The following is a 17,957-nucleotide window of genomic DNA, read 5'->3' as shown; positions in this document are numbered from 1 at the left end:
AGCTTAGTCAAGCTTATGAAGGTGTTGATTAACAAAAAAAATTGGCCAGCATCAGTTGGGTGGAAGCCAACATTTGAGCAATATGCCAGCGTGTGCGGGTTTGACTGTATGCATTCAAATTTCACGCTAAGTTCTATGTACATGTCACTTTTTGGTCCTGTTAGTTGTTTTTTGAGGCCTTTGATACCAATTTCATCGGTAACATCCGACGGTTTTTGCCTTGATTTGGGCAGTTTTGCTCCTTTTCCGCTGGTAACATGCTGTATTCCGCGGGTTTACCTCTGTGACATGCCATTTCATACAGATTCGATACCTGTATTGCTATTTTACGTCGGTATGTTGTTACAGCTCTTTTTTGAAAATTGGCCGATTGATACGTATTTCGTCGGTAACTCAGCCAAAATCTCGACCCCCGATTGATACGTTTTTCGTCGGATGGTTCCATAGGGGCTTTCCGGGGTCCTCCTGTTACGTGTTGATCAGCCTGGCCGCGTGAAATCTACTGTATAAATCTCACTACTTTCTCTGAATGCCTTCTTGACTGTTTACCAAGACTCCCTCATCAAATCTCAACACCACTTCAGCTTCTTCAATCGATCTCCTTGAACATCCATTCAAACTCTTCATCACCATGAGTTTCTCTCAAAGGACTAGAGAAATCTTCTCTAGTGCTCGTTTTCAAAGAACCCTCTTTTGCTATTTCCCTGCCACTTATTTCACCATCGTCTTCATGATGTATGGAACTTACAAAATCATTTTTGGACATCAAATTCCCGAGATCTTTTTCATTCGCTTTCTTGCCCAACATCTATGGCTCATCCTTGCTTGGTCTTATCTTATTGCTCAAACCGTTTATTCTACCTTCGACCCATCTGCAAAGAAGAAGTCTTATGTCAAAGTCGAAAAAGATATCGAAAAAGCCGAAAAAGGGATCGAATTTGTCGAAAAAGATATCCAACTTGGTCAACCTGAATCAGCTCCTGCTCCATACCTCCTCGTCACCAAGTTCCACGTCTGTGAAATCTATTTCACCAAACACCCTTCCACCATAATTTGTTGAAATCGACCCTGGTCTGTCATCCTTTCTGTTGTGATCATTCCTGCTCCGTTTTGATTTCATCCTGACAGTTTGTTCCTCATTATATGATTCTTTTTAGGCAAATGTCTGTCGAACACCGGTCTTTCTGGTCCCGGACTTCTCATGACCTTCAGGCTGTCCTACACCAACACCACCTTACCATGAACTCGCATCCAAAGATTCATTCCGATTGTGACACCATGAATAAGATCCTTTTTTATCGAACTCAATTCGATTTGTTTCACACATTCTTGCTTTCCTTGAATGTTATTTTATATCATCCTCAGTCTCTTCAAACGATGTTTGAGTAAACCCATGTATAATCTTAGTTTCAGATATTGTTTGGAGTGGCAAAGACCTCTGACATCACACTATATCTCGTCATGTATACGCGCCATGCTCGAGAAGGCGCGACTGAGGACTGAAGTGACAATGAAATCTCATTGATCTGCTGTAGTAAAGTGCTCTAGGATGGATTCGTGCCCCGCTCCCGCTGATTCCAAACATACACTTAACAAAGCCTTTCATTGCGTGACTGGTCGGCAGATGAGCCGTATTGAGTCTACCCAAGGTCAAATTCACTTCTCACAGTGCAAACTATACTACACCACAGACAAAACCATACGCATCTTGCATAAATCTCATGGTTGGATTGGACGTAATTGCAATGGTATCTGTTTACAATATAATAGAAGACAGCGCGACTTGGCAGATGAACACGAAACAGTAATGCTTTGATATTTTTGAATATGGCAACACGCCATGAGCCGTCACTGGAACCGACTCTCTGCCCGTCCTGAATTGACATAGCTTATAGTGCTTCAAGTAGGTGATTATAATCAAGTGAATTGAAGTTGGAATCCAGCGGACTCATTCGATAAATCGAAAGATAGTTCATCAAGAGAGACGAGAGATGAGGAAGCCTTAAGTCTAGTCACCCATCACAAGTTCAGGTGTATCATCGTCTTGGTTTTCTTGATTAGTAGTAGTATGATGTATATCTGAGTTTGAACTCATCAACATACTTTCAGTAGCACCTTTCTGTTCTTCTACTATGGTTGTTGTATCGTTTTTGAAAATCCTAATTAAACGAAGTCTAGGTAAGAATGAAGGATCACTTGAAACTTCTTCACACCATTGTCTAAGAAGTTTTACACTTTTAGGACACGTTAGATCTGGTACGACTAAGAAACCCCCCCGCCCAAGAAAAAGAAAAAGATGTATATCGAATCAGTCAACAAAGTTAATCTACTTAATGAGGAACTCGAAGAGATTTACCAAATCCAGTAGTATACTCAGCTTCTTCTGTTTCTTGATCGATTTCAATCCTTTCCTGTGCAACAGATTTCGTACGACCAACTCGACGTTGTTTACGTTCAGATTCTAATTCAGCAGAATGACGATGAATGAAATCTTGAACGATTTGATGAAGTTCAGGTAAAGTACAAGATCCAATCGAAGGATCTAAAGCATAACAAAACCAAACTAATCGATTAACTAAGAAGAAAGAAAAAGAAACCAATTTAAATCAGCTTCAAACTGATCAGTTATTGAATCATCAAAATCGATTTTTCTTTTTTATTGATTTGTTGATTTACTTCTTGAAACTTCGTGTTTTTTTCTTTCTCGTTTTGCTACTGATAGTTTATCAGTACGTAAAGCAACCTAAACCAAAATCCTTCGTTCATCAAATCAAATCATTCCATATATATTACGAGAACAAAAGATGAAACTTACTCTACAAATCTGTTTAGCTCGTCTAGAATGAGGATGTAATTGAGCCAAAGCAGCTTTTCCTTTTTTACTTTGAAGTGCTTTTGTAGTCTTAACCCTATAAAAAAGAATAAATAAGATCAATCCAAATCAGTTTCCAAGAAAAGATAATTTGATCAAAACTGAAATTAAAGGTTTACCTGTTGTTTGGCATTTTCGTTTTCGTTGGATTCGTATGGTTGGTTCTTGCGTGAGAATCGAATCGAAAAAAAATTGGAGCGAGTTCTAAATTGTGTGTATTTTCCGTGAAACTTCATACATAAGCTACTAAGATCTGTCACAAGACTGTCACAATGTATCCTTGCTTCATGCACAACTTCCAAGCCATGTGATCAAATATTGTCTTTTGACCAAACTTCCTCAACATCAAACTTTGCAAGACTATTGAACCCATATAATTTTATCCTTGATTCATCCATACCTATCAACAATATCATTTCTCAACCAAAAAATCATCACCATTATATGGGAATTTCAATTGATTCTGTCATTTTGGAAACTTGATTTTTTTTTGCAAACTCATCTTCCAAGAATCTTACTTGATCATTCAAACAATCCAAAAGTTTTGGTTTTGTCTAGAAGTCAAATAGATAGACAAGCAATATGTACTTCAAATTCCTTAATGTCAGATCCAAGTGAAGAGCTCAAGTACCTATCTTTATAAATTCCAACCCCCCTTTGAAACCTTGTTCAAAATATCCACACTTGTCTGCTGCAGCTCATCAATATCTGTTTCTTTATCCATCCCACCCAATAAATTTCCACAGAATCATACCCTATGCAAGTATGTATGCCAAGAAAACCCCCTAGAACCTCAAATTTCCCACCAATCTTCAACTCAAGCACCAAAAAAAATCAAGAAGTCACATGAATAAATACCTTTATATAACCTGATTAAACCCAATTAATAAACCATTATACCCAACCATTATACCAAACCATTATACCATACCATAGCAAACCATTGTACCAAACCATTGTACCAAACCAAAGGAAACCAAAAAAATCAAGAAAAAAACCAACAAGAAAAACTTATGAATTGAACCCATATCAAACCATATCAAACCAAACTAAAATAAACAAACTTCTTCTTCATCTTTATCATGATAATCAAGAAATTCAAAATAATGTATCATCAACACAACTTAAACGTAAAAAATTCAATCAATAGAAAATCATTCATCACATACACAACTTCAATCAATAAGAAACAATTTCAAACAAAAAGACAAAGTATATAAAATTTATATAATTTTTTTATAAAATATATAGAAACAGAAGTTAAACAAAAAAGAAGTTTAGAATTAACAAAATCAAGGTAAAGATCAAGATCAAGAAAACCCTTTAATTTCACACACTTACACACAACTACACACACATGTTTTTAATTTCATTTTTTTCACCATTGATTCTTCATCCACACAATCCATCTGTTTAATTAAATCTTCTTTAATAACCTTTTTTTGTGATTCCCGTTTTTCTATTTTCATCAAGTACACTGATACCCAAAAAACCCATATTCAAGAAGACTCTATTATCCGATTCATGATTCTCAATTTGTCCATTTCTTTCAGTTTCTCTAATCATATTCTTCCCACAAAATAAGTAAATCAAAAAATATGACGAGCACCCATCAACCTAGAATTCATCAAATGAGGATGATCACGTGTTCCTCCACTTCTACCAATCTCATTCGACCCAAGCTCATGACCACCCACAGACCCCACCCCCCCAGCTCCTCCTGCTGCCCCTCCTACCTGATCCTGAATTCCACAAGAACTAGGAGGTCTTCTAGTGGTGGCATTGATCGAATGAGAACTTCCTCTTGTACTTCCATTTCCTACGAGTCCATGACTTACCATCTGACTCAACTCAGTTGAATAAAAACTCAACGATCTCTTCTTCTCTTCATCATCCCCTCCTGCCATCTTCTCATTCATCACATTCCATTCTCGATGATCTGCTTCGGCTGCTGCGGCTCGTTTAGCTGCAATCAACTTTCGGATCTGTTGTTTCTTCTTCTCATCTCTTATTCTTCTTTCTTCTGGACCACTCATCATGTAAGACCGATCATAAGTATCACCAAACTGTTTTGACAGTAACTGTGCCTGTGACGAGAAAGAAAGTTGGTGTTCTAGCAAACTTCTTTCACGCGCAATCTTCTGTAACAATTCTCGTTCGGCTTCTTCAATCTCGGCTATTGTCACTGATGATCTAGCTACTTGTGGTGCTTGTTGAAGAAAATGAGAATGTTGTCGATGGCTCAGTGGGCTTTCGGGGTAGAGAGGTGCTGAGCTTTCTCGCATGGTGGCTGATCTTGTAAGACTAGTGGTGGAGAAATGATTCGGTGCACTGTGATTGCCAGGTCGACTGATGACCGGCGTAGTATGCTGTCGGATCGGAGTGACCACTGAAGTAGGTGTGCCTGTAGGATGATTCTCAAGTACAGTTCTCGAAAGAGGTAATGAACCATGACCAGACGGACGAGACACGATGGGCACGGTCTGCTGACGAGTAGGTGCAGGGGTGGTGTGCTGCGTATGAGCACTGTTCGAAGGATAATCTGAAGCGGTCGAACTACGACTTCGATTTGAAGTCTGAGACGAAGGTAGATTGATCCTACTTGAGCTATTCAGCTCAGTAGAAGTCGTATTTGAAGCCGCTCGATCGGATGTAGGATGTGACGGGCTCTTACTACCACGACGGGTACGACCGATGACCTTTTCATCCATAAGTTTTTGTAATCGAATCGACCCTAAAAGGAACCGATGGAGGGCGCGTAAATCAGAGAGTTGTCTACCTCAAGTTCAACCAAGTAATGATGTATGTGTTTGTAAAAAAAAAAGAGAGACATATACAAGATAACCTGCTTGTGATTGCAGACGCCCCAATGAGCAAGAAAGATAGATTAGGAGAAAAAAACAAATCACTCAGACCAACCCAAACTCACAAACATCAAATGCATGAAGATCGATATGAAGTCGATAGTCTACCAAGGTAAGGAAGACGCGTTCGTTTGAGTTAACCTCATTGATTGGTAATCCCGAGATTTTAGCCCCTGATAAAAGAGATCAGATTAGCTCAAGATCCCGAGTGTTCCAATGATCAAAAGTCTGATCAACTCAAAAACTCACAGGCTCGATTAGAGAAATTACAATCCTGAAGATACTTGCTTGCACACATCAATGAAGCCAAAAACATTTTTCTGCCCGAGAGAACCGGATCCTTCATAGCAGTCACTAATCTTTCCAAATCAGCCCCACTCTTCTCATCCAAACTCCGATGATGATTCTCATACGCCAGTTTAGCATGATCAGATAAAGCCAGTCTCTCACGTATTGACCTTCTAGATTGATGTAAATAAAACAATCCGATCTTAAGTGTGTTAGGATTCGTACGTGATCTTCGAAGGACTTCTTTAATAAAGTAAAGTAATGAATGAATCGGAGCTGAATCCACATCAGATGAAATCGAAGATGGTGAATGGTTCGCGTAATGAGGCCAAATGGATTCCAAGGCGATCAGACTAACATGAAGAAGTGGATCATAAGAGCGAGGAGATTGAGTTGAAGTTGAAGTGGAATCTGAATTTGAAGAATTCGATCTAGGTGGAGCTGTGCCACTCAGATGACTTGGTACGACTTCTCTAGAAGCACTCGATGAGAATCCCATACGACGATTACTTGGGGATGGAACAAATCTAGGTTCAGGTTGAGATTGATTAGGATCTTCATGAGACGGACCTGAAGAGCGACGAAGTAAGTTTGGAGAAGATAAATAATGACTAGTATTCTGATTGATTGTTCTAGACCGGTTTGTAGGATTATCAGCTTGAAATGAAGAATCTTGATTCGAAGAGGATTGATTGAGGATTGAAGTTGATAGTTTGAGAGAGGATGAAGTGGGATTTGGTCGTTGTAGTTGAGGAGTACGAACTGGAGTGGTAGTACTAAATGAAGCAGATCGAGTAGGAAGCCCATCTGAATTATAAAGTGAACTCCGATCACGAGATGAATGATGATTGTTGATGATGGGAGTATGATTCGATTCAGGATTATGCTGCTGCTGTGACTGTGACTGATGATGAGCAGCAGTAGATTGAAGAGAATCGATGGATGAATGAGTTGAATGTTTTTCTTGATGATGATATAGAACACCTAATTCTTTAGCTAAAGCTTCATCTATGATAACTCTACTAAGACTAGATTTTCTTGAGATTGAAGAACGATTGATTTGATGGTTTGAAGAAAGAGCCAAAGAACCGATAGCAGCAGTTGTATCTTGAATATAACCAGGATGATAATAAATTGAATTAGTCGTACTATTAGTTGGATGAATTGAACCTATACCTAATGGAGTCCTATCATAATCGCATAGAGGAGTATCCAATTTATGTAAAGTAGGAGCACGAGGATAAGATAAGACGAGCATGTTGGAGTCCATCTTGATTATTGAGTTTTGGTTCTTGATGGTAATGAGATTTGAAGTGGATCGAATCGAATCAAAGAAAGAAAGAAGTATCAAGTAAGAAAAAGAAGATAGGAGATCATAATAATATTAATGATAAGTTAGTTAGTTAGTTGATTAGCTAATCCATCAAAGAGTCAAGAGTCAAGAGATGAATACCCTTTCTCCTTATCAGAAACTACAAATCAAATCAAATCAAATCAAATCAAACTGAGAATCTTTGAATTGCCCTTTTACCATTCATCATCATATCACACCCTTTCTTCTTCTTCTCCAATCTGATCTGATCTCATCAAATCAAACCAATTCATTCATTCCTAAATATTTACACATTTACAAAATCATGATTGTATAAGAAAGAATTACATCATCTAATTGGTTCATCACTCATTCTGGAATCTGATCTGTGAGAAAAAAATCAAAATCAAAATCAAAAATCACTTTGGATGACTATATGGGAATCGGAGTCACATTAAGCTTTGAAAATCATTATATTCATCATCATGCAATCAAACCTATCATCAAAAGACACAAGGTCAAGCATTCATAAATAATGCATTGAGCCTTCAAGGTTGATTTGGACTTTTTAACTTCTTGAACTTCATTCCCCTACAGTAAAACTTGACTTTATAAAACAACTGCATAAATCCTTTCTTAACCAAGGTCTCATTACTTATATCCACAGCAATAAATTTCACTGATCAATCAGAAGATAAAAAAAATCACAGCTATTAACTGGTCATACCATGAGAAATGGGATCTTGAAGCCCACTACAAGACTGTCAAGGTTAGAATCAAGCATGATGGGCACAGATTTTAAAGACAAACACGTTCCAAGTACTGCGTAAGGGGTTCAAAGTTTACATTTTTCAACTGAGCGTGCCACTGCAAGAACTGTGAGATCAATATCATCAACTCAAATATATATGAAGCAAGATCAATCAAAGTCAACTAGAACCTTAATTTGTCAAATATCCTCTCATGCCAATGGCTCGAGTCCAGGCTCATGATGATGATGATACATGTGGTCTCGAGGGCTTTTCTTTGCCCGCTTGTGACTGAAGAGACTTACAGCAAGTTAGATCATTACTCTAATCTTCACTTCCTTTCGGCCCAGGTTACAATTACGCCAACTTACTACAAAAAAAGTGGTTGAGATCAAGTAGGGTATCAATGAGACCAAGTTCATGTGGACTCATGATTTATGATGATATTTACCTCAACTCAAGTTGCTATTTTGGGGACAGCCACGTGATCAAATTATCATCACCTGTGTGATCTGACCCCAACAATTTATTTATCAATCAACTTCATATTTTTCTACAAACTAAAGTATACATTACAAGACGATTCAGTTATTGAACCCATCAACAAAAGTATAGCAAACCACGTCGATAAATGTTTTCTTCATTCATAGTGTCCCTGTAGAGATAGAGATACATACAATACAATACAAATCTTCTACAAACCTCATCAAAACAAAACATCCATAGTTAATGAGTCTTAGTCTTAACACAACCACCAAAAACCAAACTAATCTTTAGAAAAAAAAAACAGATTACTACATATTAAATAAGAAAGAGATCCAAAGTCTAATGATGATGATCAATTCCAAACTCGTTTCACATATTGTTCAATTAAATTCGGAATAACCAACAAGACCGGAGGATCGATTATGATTTCTTGATCATCTTTCGATTCCATTCCATTTAAAGTCTATAATAAGTCATCAAAACAAGTCAGATAAATCTTCTACTAATCATGAATTCCCGTTACAAGCAAAGAAATTCTCAAACCTGATGAATGCCTAATCTACCTACCCATTCCTCTTCTCGTACCCACCATGCCCAACTTAACATATCCTTTCTCTCTTCAACCCGAACCCGTTGTTTGATGATTGGATCCAGTTCACTTAATTCTTGACACGCTGATCTATAATCTTGATGGATTTTAGCATCACATCTTTGTGATCCTAAAATATCGATTCTCGATTGTAATTCTCCAATCGCTTTTACACATCGATCATACTCAGCAATCGAACGTGCTTCTTTCAAAATCTCTTCCCTACTTGTAGATGAACTTTCAATGATTTCAGTCAACAAACTTTTTAGTTTCGGTGGCTCATTTGATTCTAGATGATTGAAATCAAAGTTTGGTGATCGGTTGCCTTCTTTGATCAAATTTAAGATTTTCTGAAACCATTCCTTTAATGATTTACACAAATCATCATGCCCAACGATCTAAACACACCAATCTCAACACATCAGCCTCTTATCGAGTGTTATATCGAAGGCAAGATGGACAATGACTTACCTCATGAATAAATCGCCAATATGATTCTTTATGTTTATCCAAGAGATCAATCATATCAGCTACCCGAACTGAGCCCCGTTTCAACAATTCAATCAAATCTTTGATAAACGCTTCCGTATCCGAGAATCGCCGAGAAAGATCAGTGACTGCTGCAACTCGATAGATTGTAGGATAGTAAATATCTAAAAAGATCTTGATAGTCCGGATTATATAGTTGTTCGGCTCCAATACCATCTCAATGATGTGTTCTCGATCACGCTTCAAGGTTAATGAACTAATGATCAAGCTCCTCTCTAGTCAGCCAGAGAATAGAAGCTGAGCTACAAGGCAGACGAATATGCATAGACAAATAAGACACTCACCGCAAGATTTGACTGCATTTACGGAATATCCTTGATCCAACTGTATCGAGATCTTTGTAGTAATTTTCTCGTCCTGAACTTATTGTTTCAAGTTGTGAAACTGTTAATCGGTCATCGGCTCGTGACAAGATACTCATCACAATATCTTCATTCTTCGTTTCTAGATTTCACAACGTAAGTTCAGTTTGACCAACTTGTTAAACGAGTTTATGATCAATAGAATTCACATCTCACCCAATTCATCCCACACACCCCGTTTCTCCCGACCCGAGATGTAAACATAATCTTTTAAGGCTTCGAATGCAGCCAAGACGGTTTCTTTTTCTTCTTCCTCTTCAAGAATTACCTCAATCTGTTTATCAAAAGTACTAATCTGATTCTTCAACACGATTTGTACCATTCGTTGGAATAAACTTAACCCTCCGACTACCCATCATATAATACATTCAACACCAATCTAAAAATTCAACGGACGGAATCCGGATGATGTAAGCTTACATGGTTGTCCTAGAAGCAGGGTCACCACACTCTTGATAGCAAGTACAGGATTTACAATCTTGAGTCCTTGTCTAGATAAGATTCATATGCAAATCATGTAGTTCCATCAGCAAACCAACGTGATATATATTCAAAATCATCAGAAAAAGTTTTGTTTACTTTATAAGCTCATATGGCATCAAACTATCAAGCTTGATCACCAGTGCGCGGATTTCTTCAGCTGCGGGTCCTGTTACATAGATAAAGCTGATTTGGATGATTTGAGAAAATTGGTTTGGCCGGAAACGTGATCAGTCTTCAGAACTCAAGTACTTCAACCTCAAATGGCCTTCAAGATATAGAATCTCTTCACACGTTTCATACGCTTAAGAGCTCAAGTATTTCAACCTCAAATGACCTCTCTTCACACGTCGCATACGCTTACTGACTCACTGTAGTTCTGATGCGAGCCAAAGCGAAGCCCAAAATTCGGCATTTCTGTATAGTTTCTGCTCTTTGGTGAGAGCTGCGAGGGAATCATATTGAGCCACCATTTCGAAAGTACGATCCAGTTCGCCGTCTGTCCATTCAAACAATCGCAAGTTTAAGGTCTAAGTATTCAATGTTGACAGTTTAAGTAGAAAGATATGTCGTCTGACTTACCTTCATAGATTAAACGATGAATAAAATCTCGATAACCCTGCTTGGCCTGAGTGATAAGTTGACCGGCACGGACCCATTCTTCTTGGGCTTCATTTTGATGTCTATTGATCAGAGCGCTGGCTTCGTCACTGAGAGATGGGAGCCGATAAGTTTCCAAGAAGCTTGTTAGGTTTGGATCCGAAATGTTTTCCTCTAAACTCTGATCTATAAAGTTGAGCTGAGTGATGTTTAAATCTTTTGCATAGCTCTAAATGTCACTTTATCAATGATTAGCCATTCCAAAGTGAGAGTGTAGAACACACACACACAACAAGTGTTTCAATGAAGGAGAATTGAGGCGAAATGACCAACTTGTCGTAGGAATCGGATTAGTTCTGAGCTTGGTATTGGTCCATAAGACACTGATGTAGTTGGAAGGTGAACCAGAAAAGTATCCTAAAATTCAACAAATGCATCAGAAACATATAAAAAGATAGACTAGGTAGAATTCAAACCTACGTGTTTTTCTTCATAAACTGCACGGATTGAGGCATCATTCAAAGGTAGACGAGCATAAAGTTCATCGACCAATTTCATCAATTGATGATCAGGTCTAGCTGGTTCTGGAAACTGATCCATGAAACAAACAATCGAACCAATATAAGTGGATAAGATACGAGTATAACCCATCGAGATGATAGCTCTCTTCGTTAGCTCTTGTCTTTCTTGACTTGTGGAGAAGTTTCGAGAGTTAAAGTCATGAAAAAAGTATTGAATGTTGTCCCAGCATTCGGCTAAATAATCAAAAGTTTTCTTCAATATTAACTTCATTTAGCATTATCTATTATGATTTAACTTACATGAAGCCGTACTGAGACCTGGAAAGTGATATCCTAATTTTTGGAAAAGGAAAGATAGCATTGGAATCTGATTCTCATTACGTGATTCAAATATCTCAGAGTTATTTTCGCTGTTGACTGAGCTTGAACGATCGAGTTTCTTTCGTCTGAGAGTACTTTGAAAACTCGATTGAGAGCTACGAGATAATAGAGTGAATAGAGATCTTCGTGGTGGTGTGGATGAAGGATGAGATATTGGTAAAGAACGATGAGGTCCAAATGGATTACCGAGTTGATGAACTTGATCGATTGTTGAGATAGCTTTCCATTCTCGTTGCAATTCTAGACTAAATATTCAGATTCAAGTAGTTTGATTAGCTATGATATGGTTTGAAAGGATAACAAAGGAAAGGAAAGAGACTTACCAAACTAATGCTTTGTTGATAGCATGTAAATCAAATGGATTAATGATATCTTCCTCCATCTTGAATTTCTGAACATGTGTGTGTGTGTGGTGCTTTCAGGAGCATAGAGTTCGACTGCGACTCAGCATTTAGGGGATTGGAGACTTTATGAAACTTAAGTACAAACGTGATCATTCAAAATTCAAGTAGATTTCATGAAGCTTGGCACAATTCACACTGGTCTCTACTTCATCAGCTTCTCATTTCCAAACCATATGGTCATGATGATCAGTGCCAGTGGCTTGTATTGAGATTTTTAGCCTCCTTTCTTCCCTTCTTTCTTGAGTTCAACTAAGCCCCTGTCAATTCTTTGTTCTTTTTCAACCTCTCTGAATTTACTCGTTTGGTCACATTAGTCACTATTGCATAAGTGACACTATCAAGAGAATGACTCAATGATCCAACCAGGAAAGCAAATCAATTGCTCAATCATAATGTTTTATGATCAAGACATATCTTTGTATCACTCATCAACCAATTGGGTTCTCCAAAGTCACCATTGGAGTCTTCCATCTGTACAGGATTTTATGCCAATCAACACGGCCACCATGATTGCCGCAATTCCAAGGTAGCCAGATCAAGGAGCCCAATATAGTGATACAAGGGATCGCGATGGGCTAAATTTATGGAACCCTCAGGCTCTCAATACAGACACAAGTGATTGGCCAGAAAGCTTCAAGCTTGAAAACCACAGACACTGGTGACTGTACCAACAACAGGCGGTCAGATACCTTAGGGTGGGGAATCTTACTACTATGCAAAGATGTCACAAGTGGACATAGGACGTTTTATGACCCGCAACTGATGCGGAAGGCAGAGCGAAATTCAGTGGAAGGGCTAGTTTGATACATTTGTCATGGATCCAAAGTGCGAGGACGCGTCAAACAATCATCAGTTCATAGGTGATTCACTCGAATGGTAACTCTTTTAAACAATAGCCCATTGAAGTACGCGGGTAAGCGCAAATTTGAGTAGACACCGTAGCGGGCCCATGTCAGGCTGCGTAGAATTTTTTCATCGACATGGTTCAATCTTCGAAGGCTAGAGAGTGAGGCATGGAATCAAGGTAAGCACCAAGACATGTCATAGCAGATTCAAACAAAATGTTTCTCACCATCTCCAAATTCATAAGCGCCAGCCCGGTTTTTCTTAGCTTCGGTTTTAGCATTCTGAAGCGCACGATACATATCCGGATAAGCCGATCTGTAAGGGGCTCCATTGTCTATCAATGCATAACCGTCTTGGACCAGAGTGGTATTGATAGACGAAATCGACGTGGGGGAATCAGATGGCTCATATAATGATAGATGAAGTAAGCCTTTCTGTGCAGGATCCCGGTAGTCGATGTTGGCCACCAATGTGCGACCCTTCAATGAGACCGAGAATATCAGTCATGGACATTGAGCAGGGGGGTTATTCCCAACTTACCTCCACCAAAGACTTGAACCTGTCCATGGCTTCGACTCCATACTCCGAGTCTGTACCTAGAAGCTTCACAAAGCTTAATGTGGCTTCCTTAGCCTGAGCTGGCAACGTCTTGAATCTGACATCTAACGGTCTGAGATTTGAATGTGACACCGTCTCGGAATTGCCATAGTCGATGAAGACCACATCGGCTTCTTTCCTGGACATCATGTTCTTGCAAATCCTTGCACGGTACCATGCATTATCGACCGAAAATTTGGCTGAGACCAAGTCTCCAACGCGATACTGACCAGCATTGGGCGTAGTCGATGCCGTGCGGTGATGTAGCGAGAAATCGGACATCAGCTGTGTCAATTCAGGAATGCCTGCCGAGTCGAATAAGATGATCTTGGGGAATAAGTAAATGTTTGTGTAGCTACACGGTAATGAGGCTACTACTGACCGCCGTTCTTCAAGACTTGAACTGAGAAACTTAGCCGAGTCCCTTCCGAAGGTTCGCGCACGTCAGACCTATTGATCAATCCCAGTCAGCAAAAGCGAGAAGGCTAAGGGTTTCAATAGACAGAGAGGCTTTGATAGGCGAGCAAGAACTGACACAAGGATATCCACGTATTCCTTGTTAGGGCGAGCTGCGCCATCTTTCACACCGTTCGAGGCGTAGGTCAATGCTTCCGTATTCTGCGTGTCAAAATCTCGCCAAAGCTAAATTGTGCATGATTGTCAATTACAATGATAAATGTCGAATGTTCCGAATCATGCAACGGTTATACATGACTTACATTTTTGCGATTCTTCTTAGCCTCTTCTTCAGCAGCTAGGAGCTCCTTTCCGTAGGGAGAACGATCCAGGGAAAATTCATTACAGCTTGCCAAACCCTCACGAACGAGGAGGACAGAGAGGTTTTCAGTCTTGTTGAAAAATAGCGAGCCAATGAAGCCTATATGCATCAAATCCATAATCAGCACTGTCATAATAGAATAGCTTCAACACGATGATCATAGTACGTGACGGTCACCTAACCTCCACTCTTGTCAGTAGCCTCCACCTGAACATCGACGTCACGTTGTAAAATCAATTGATTGACAAAGTCCAAGGCCTCAGCCCCAAAAGGTTCGCTCTTTTCCCCTGGGTGTCTTGCGGTTTTGGGGCATTTGATGGCGCTCAAAACTAAAGTGAATTTCAAATCTTGTTTTGGGAACCAAATCTTGAACCGCGATCCACTGGCTACGTAGTCAACCACACCTGGCATTTTGGTCTGGCGCTTCCAGCCGGAAAGGTAAGAATTGGCTCGGTTCGCGTTCTTTCGAGACAAATCATCAGAAGCCGCATATATCAGTAGTGTTCAGGTTATACTTCAGGTCAAAACACACCTCAGAAACATCGGTGATCTTCGGCAATGGAAATTCCTTTCCAGAATGAAGGCCCTTGCCCTCAGTTTGAGCCCTATCCATCAACATTTGCTTGCGTAAGCTAGTGCACATGTGCGTTGCCAGGACTCAATTCGACATACTTCATTTCTGTCGCCATAAGTTGATCGTATTCAGACGAACGATCCTCGCCTTGACGATGTCGTAAGACAGTGGCGTACCCACGCTCAACCAGCAAGTTGGCCACGTTTCTTTGTTACAGTTCAGCTCGTCAGAAATTGTTCAGCCGCTGAGATATAGGTATACAAATGGACCTACACTCCGGCAGGCAGCTTTACGGTGGCGCATTCCTTTTCTTCGTAGTCGCCTTCTTTGGGCCGGATGTAGTCGATGGCGACTTGTACTTGCTTTCCTATCAATTTTCGCCTCAACATTTCGCGCGCATCTGAAGCCAACCCTCCCATCTTTGGATCTGTGGGTCTGCTCGAGACCGAAAGTCAAGCTGAGTATGAAAACTGCATAGAGGCGCGGTGTACCAGCTGGTAACTCACCTTGGAAGTCGAACACTGCTGAGCTGTATCTTTCTTTCTACAATTTTTTGCCCAGGGGCCGAAACTCTTATGCTCAGCTGCTCCCCACTCCACACTCTTGCAACCGTGCCTTCGAACTTCGTCTTACTGCTTGAACCCCCGGGAACATTGTCTTTGGAAGTAGCCGATCCGCTCCCGGCGACCGCAAGAGTTTTCCATAGACCTCGTTTGGTATCTCTACCTTCTTTTTCAGCCTTTCTCAAGCGCTCCATACCACCCCCAAGTTGTTCAGGTACCGATGACAAAAAGCCTGCATGCCAGTCCACAACTCGGGCCAATCCATTTGCTAACAACAAGGCTGCAATTGAGCCTGCTGGGTGTTGAACGATTCCAATTAAACTTCCAACTGTCACATTTTGTTGTACTTGGCTGGTCTGAGCGGCCAAATTAGTGGCTTGAGGGCTTGGCAAAGAAATAAGCACGACCGTAACCTTGCGTTGTAGAAGTCGTGTCTCGGTAAAGAACCTGGCTTCGTCACCGAAAGGCTCTCCATCAGGAATATTCTGGCCTTGCGCTGCAGAATCATTTGTTGCATTGGTATGTTGGCGTGAGCGAGGCGAACGAACGCCTGCCATGGTGAGGGTGATGAATTGATGTTGAGCGGGGCCCAAAAGAAGTCGAGCTCTGACCGTCGTACCGTTCGAGATGGACTCGATGATTGCTGGCATCCGTCATGAAACACACTTGATTTTAACTCTAACCAAACATTTGTATCGTCGAACCAAAAAGACTATCCATGCTACGCACCATCTAATGGTTTTCCTTTGTGCTCCGAAAGGAATCCTGCCGGGTCTTCTGGCATCGAATAGTTGATTTCCAACTGGTAGAATTCGGGTGCTTACATCAGATAAGCTCTTCAGATTGATCAATATTACAGCATAACATGCACTTACCGGTGTAGCATCTGCCCAAATTCCCAAGCCGTCTCGTTTTGCGTTTTCTTCGGCTAGTTTCAATAGATTCCTGCGTTCTTGCTCAGGACCATCACTGACATCGTCCGAATCATTATGTTTGAAAGATATGTTTTCCCTCAATTTTGACCAGCCGTTCTTGACGATCTCAAAAGGGACATCCAAGGGTGAAGTAGGGTTGTCCATCAGATGAATCACTCCAAATTCGGCTCCGGAAGGACTGGTGTAAGAGATAGAACTGTGAAAAGGCGTTGGTTATATTGAAGCGTAAATGATGTCATTTGAAGAAGTGATCTGAGATGATATCAAGATACGAGAACAAACAAGGCCACATCCTTTCCAACTATCAATTGCCTCACAAATTCCCTAGCTTCGAAAGCCCATGGCTCATCCGGACGATCTCGACTTCCGGTGCGTGGTGCACTCAATCTGGAACATCAAAATCCAACAATCAGTTTCATCCCATAGGTAGGGTCTAATTATATCGATTGTGAGTAGCTTACCCATATAGATGGAGTGTACGCTCTTTGGGAGGCTGACCATTGGCAGGGCGACCTCTTAAAATTACCGTATCCTGGAAATTATACATTCTATCTCTCAATATTTCGATATCACCAGCCAAATTCAAATCAAGATATTACCGCAGAAAGAACAGATTTGACAATGGCTGCAAGAGACTTTTGTCAGTAAAGAGTTGTTCATGTATAAGTATTCACAAGCCTACCTCGCATTTGAGTCGACATTTTACAGGGCTTGAGATTTGAAGAAGTGATAAAGGAATTCGGTTAATTTTAATATTTTAGTTTTCAAGAGATTTCAAGTTTGTTGGAGAGTAGATTGATCGAGATTTCAGATTCGATGATGTGACAAGTGTAGCGTGGAAGGAGTTGATCGGCACATATTTACACTGCACATGTAATCAAAAACACCAGTCCCACTCCCTACATACAAGCATCCCTAATATTTCACATGGAACTTGACGCTTTCTGTTTTGAAGGATTCAAGTCAGCAAACGCAAGATATGGTATTTATGATATGATGAGACAAATCCTACAAGGTGTAGGTCCTTATAAGGCTAATCAGAGGCAAAACATATACAATTCAGATGATTTTGTGATCAAGTCTGCAAGTTGCCTTTCATGACCTCATGCTGATTATTTTCTGATGACAGTGGTTTTCAACCACATGGACAAGTGAATCATGGCTCTTGCTAATTATCTGAAGCAAAGCTGGTCATACCGCTTTGAAG

General features: G+C 40.1%; 5 protein-coding genes across 5 annotated transcripts; 1 reads left to right on the top strand and 4 right to left on the bottom strand.

The window, feature by feature from the left end:
• Positions 1 to 583: 583 nt before the first annotated feature.
• Positions 584 to 1,445, top strand: MELLADRAFT_57798 (uncharacterized protein; the record flags this gene model as incomplete). Its single annotated transcript, XM_007416997.1, has 2 exons — positions 584 to 1,071; positions 1,158 to 1,445. The coding sequence occupies one exon, from the start codon at positions 632 to 634 to the stop codon at positions 1,058 to 1,060; it is 429 nt and encodes a 142-aa protein (XP_007417059.1).
• A 563-nt stretch (positions 1,446 to 2,008) lies between these two features.
• Positions 2,009 to 3,005, bottom strand: MELLADRAFT_112551 (uncharacterized protein; the record flags this gene model as incomplete). Its single annotated transcript, XM_007417051.1, has 5 exons — positions 2,009 to 2,262; positions 2,357 to 2,575; positions 2,677 to 2,743; positions 2,816 to 2,909; positions 2,992 to 3,005. 5 exons carry the CDS (start codon positions 3,003 to 3,005, stop codon positions 2,009 to 2,011), a joined length of 648 nt encoding a protein of 215 aa, XP_007417113.1.
• An 851-nt stretch (positions 3,006 to 3,856) lies between these two features.
• On the bottom strand, positions 3,857 to 4,797 carry MELLADRAFT_73346 (uncharacterized protein; the record flags this gene model as incomplete). The annotated part of the gene is made up of 1 exon (XM_007417012.1): positions 3,857 to 4,797. The coding sequence occupies one exon, from the start codon at positions 4,789 to 4,791 to the stop codon at positions 4,462 to 4,464; it is 330 nt and encodes a 109-aa protein (XP_007417074.1).
• Positions 4,798 to 8,923: 4,126 nt separating this feature from the next.
• MELLADRAFT_94200 (uncharacterized protein) lies at positions 8,924 to 12,435 on the bottom strand (the record flags this gene model as incomplete). The annotated part of the gene is made up of 13 exons (XM_007417036.1): positions 8,924 to 9,034; positions 9,115 to 9,558; positions 9,632 to 9,917; positions 9,994 to 10,153; positions 10,228 to 10,419; positions 10,492 to 10,562; positions 10,651 to 10,737; positions 10,924 to 11,050; positions 11,134 to 11,380; positions 11,485 to 11,568; positions 11,632 to 11,906; positions 11,973 to 12,298; positions 12,377 to 12,435. The coding sequence occupies 13 exons, from the start codon at positions 12,433 to 12,435 to the stop codon at positions 8,924 to 8,926; spliced, it is 2,469 nt and encodes an 822-aa protein (XP_007417098.1).
• Positions 12,436 to 13,241: 806 nt separating this feature from the next.
• MELLADRAFT_50645 (uncharacterized protein) lies at positions 13,242 to 17,297 on the bottom strand (the record flags this gene model as incomplete). Its single annotated transcript, XM_007416994.1, has 15 exons — positions 13,242 to 13,456; positions 13,530 to 13,782; positions 13,844 to 14,205; positions 14,283 to 14,350; positions 14,436 to 14,542; positions 14,620 to 14,777; positions 14,861 to 15,140; positions 15,211 to 15,283; positions 15,351 to 15,458; positions 15,526 to 15,687; positions 15,759 to 16,458; positions 16,545 to 16,617; positions 16,691 to 16,946; positions 17,033 to 17,137; positions 17,212 to 17,297. 15 exons carry the CDS (start codon positions 17,295 to 17,297, stop codon positions 13,443 to 13,445), a joined length of 2,805 nt encoding a protein of 934 aa, XP_007417056.1.
• Positions 17,298 to 17,957: the final 660 nt, after the last annotated feature.

The sequence above is a fragment of the Melampsora larici-populina genome (assembly GCF_000204055.1).
Source record: "Melampsora larici-populina 98AG31 unplaced genomic scaffold MELLAscaffold_67, whole genome shotgun sequence".
NCBI classification, from domain to species: domain Eukaryota; kingdom Fungi; phylum Basidiomycota; class Pucciniomycetes; order Pucciniales; family Melampsoraceae; genus Melampsora; species Melampsora laricis-populina.
This window is presented reverse-complemented; position numbering and strand designations above follow the sequence as displayed.